This window comes from the organism of the source record quoted next (assembly GCF_019968985.1).
Source record: "MAG: Porospora cf. gigantea B chromosome Unknown PgB_NODE_5697_length_1818_cov_2.86897, whole genome shotgun sequence".
Taxonomy (NCBI): domain Eukaryota; phylum Apicomplexa; class Conoidasida; order Eugregarinorida; family Porosporidae; genus Porospora; species Porospora cf. gigantea B.
In genome coordinates, this window is record NW_027179120.1 from 1 (window position 1) to 1,818 (window position 1,818).

Genomic DNA, 1,818 nt, shown 5'->3' on the forward strand with positions numbered 1-1,818 from the left:
CCCCCTTGGTTGCCGAGATTGGGGCCAGAGAGCTCTCAGTAGTGCTGTCGACGGGTTCGGCACTGGTACGGGCCAAGGTGTTCTCGGTTGAGCTGTCGTACGTTGCCTCATCCTCGGGGGTTTCAGCCGGGGTGTTCTCCGATGCGCCGTCAACGGATTTGTCCGTGGGGATCGCAAGGGTGCCATCAATTAGGTTGTTATCGATCGTTGCTCCGTCTAGAGTTTGGGCGACGGCTCTCTCAATTGTGTTGTCGTATATTCCGGCCTTGATCCTTGCCAAGTTGCCCGCGATTGTGCTGTCGTCCGTTGCTTTTTCCGCCGAGGTCCCCTTAAGTGTTCTCTCCATCTTGATCACCGCGTCTTTACCCGTGGTGAGTTCAGATGGGCTGTCGGTTGAGCTATTTTCGGTGGTCGCTGCGGGGGAAATGAGAGCAATTGTCTCCCCTTTGGCGTTGTCCGTAGGTCCGGCCTTGATGCGGGCTAAGGTGCTCCTGGTGGAGCATACGTCTGCGTCCTTTTCGGCCGAGGTCTCGGTGGGGGCGCTTTCTGTTGTGCCGTCAGAGGTGCGGGCTGAGGTGCTCTCGTTAGGGTTGTCGGCCGTTGCCTTTCCCGCCGAGTTCACAGCAGATGCGGTCACCGCGGTGCCGTGGTGTGTTGTCGTTCCGGCTTGAGTTAAGGCCCCCTCCCATCCGCTCGATCCGTCGAGATGTCCGGTGGCTGTCCGGGCCCGAGTGTTCTTGGCCGTGTCGTAGTCATTGTTGGGTCCCGATTGAGACGGGGCCGCCCTGCTTTCTGTCGAGCAGTTGAGGCGTCTCGTTTCCATCGAGCCGTAGTGGGTACTGGTTCTGTCCTGCGCTCGGTCGCGTGTGTACTCAGTCGGGTCGTCGAGGCGTCTGGTGGCCATATATGCTTCGTTGCTTTCGTTCGTATTGATGTGCTTGATAGTTCCAGGATGACGTTGTGTACCCTCGCTATCTTTCGTCCAGTTGGTGGGTGCTGTTGCCTTAGGGCCCCCATTTCTCTCGGTCGAGTCGTGATTCGTGACGACTCCTGTTAGGGATCGTACGCGCCTGCATTCAATCGTACCTATGTCGAGTCCAGCAATCGGCTGGGCTAACTTGCCCTCCAGGGGGTCGGTGTACTCGACAGTTTCCGATTGGGTCCAGGCGAAGTGATTCTCTGCTGTGCTCATGAAGTCTCCTGTTGTCGTTGGGGCGAGGTTGCTCTCGATCGGGCCGTATTGAGTGGTGATTCCATCTCGAGTTGAGGCGGTTTTGCTCTCTGTCGCTTGGTTGAGGTAGCTGTCTGTCGAGTACGTGTTAATTCTTGTGTGAGATTGGGCAGCCTTTCTGCCGATCGCGACTTTGGTGGGTCCAGCCTTCGTGCGGGCTAGATAGCTCTCGATCGAGCCGTAGCGAGTGGCCCTTCCAGTTTGCATATGGGCGGCCTTGCTTTCGATCGAGAAGTCGATGTGGTCCGTGTTGATTCTGGCGGGGTTGTTGTCGGCCGTGTCATCTTGAGTGGTGGTTTCGTGTTGAGCCCGGTCGTACTTGCTCGCGATCAAGCCGTTGAAGGGTCCCGTAGTCGTTCGAGCACTATTTCTCTTGATCGTGTCCTCCTGAGAACTGGATTCGGTCTCAATCGAGTAGTCGGGTGGTCCCGTCTTCGTACAAGCAAGATTCCTCTCGGTCGTGTTGTCGTGAATGATGGTACCGGCTTTATTTAGGGCCGACATGCTCTCGCTTGTGCCGTCGAAGTGTCCAGAAGTCGTATGTGCGATTTGGCTTTCGATCGAGTCTTTATCATGCGAGATTGAGG

The 1,818-nt window shown here is 56.7% G+C and overlaps 2 protein-coding genes across 2 annotated transcripts; one reads left to right on the forward strand and one right to left on the reverse strand.

The window, feature by feature from the left end:
* Nucleotides 1–1,735, reverse strand: KVP17_005357 (uncharacterized protein; the record flags this gene model as incomplete). The annotated part of the gene is made up of 1 exon (XM_068515167.1): nucleotides 1–1,735. A coding segment is annotated over one exon (1,735 nt), but the record flags the coding sequence as incomplete, so codon positions are not given.
* On the forward strand, nucleotides 474–671 carry KVP17_002756 (uncharacterized protein; the record flags this gene model as incomplete). The annotated part of the gene is made up of 1 exon (XM_068519354.1): nucleotides 474–671. The coding sequence occupies one exon, from the start codon at nucleotides 474–476 to the stop codon at nucleotides 669–671; it is 198 nt and encodes a 65-aa protein (XP_068373083.1).
* Nucleotides 1,736–1,818: the final 83 nt, after the last annotated feature.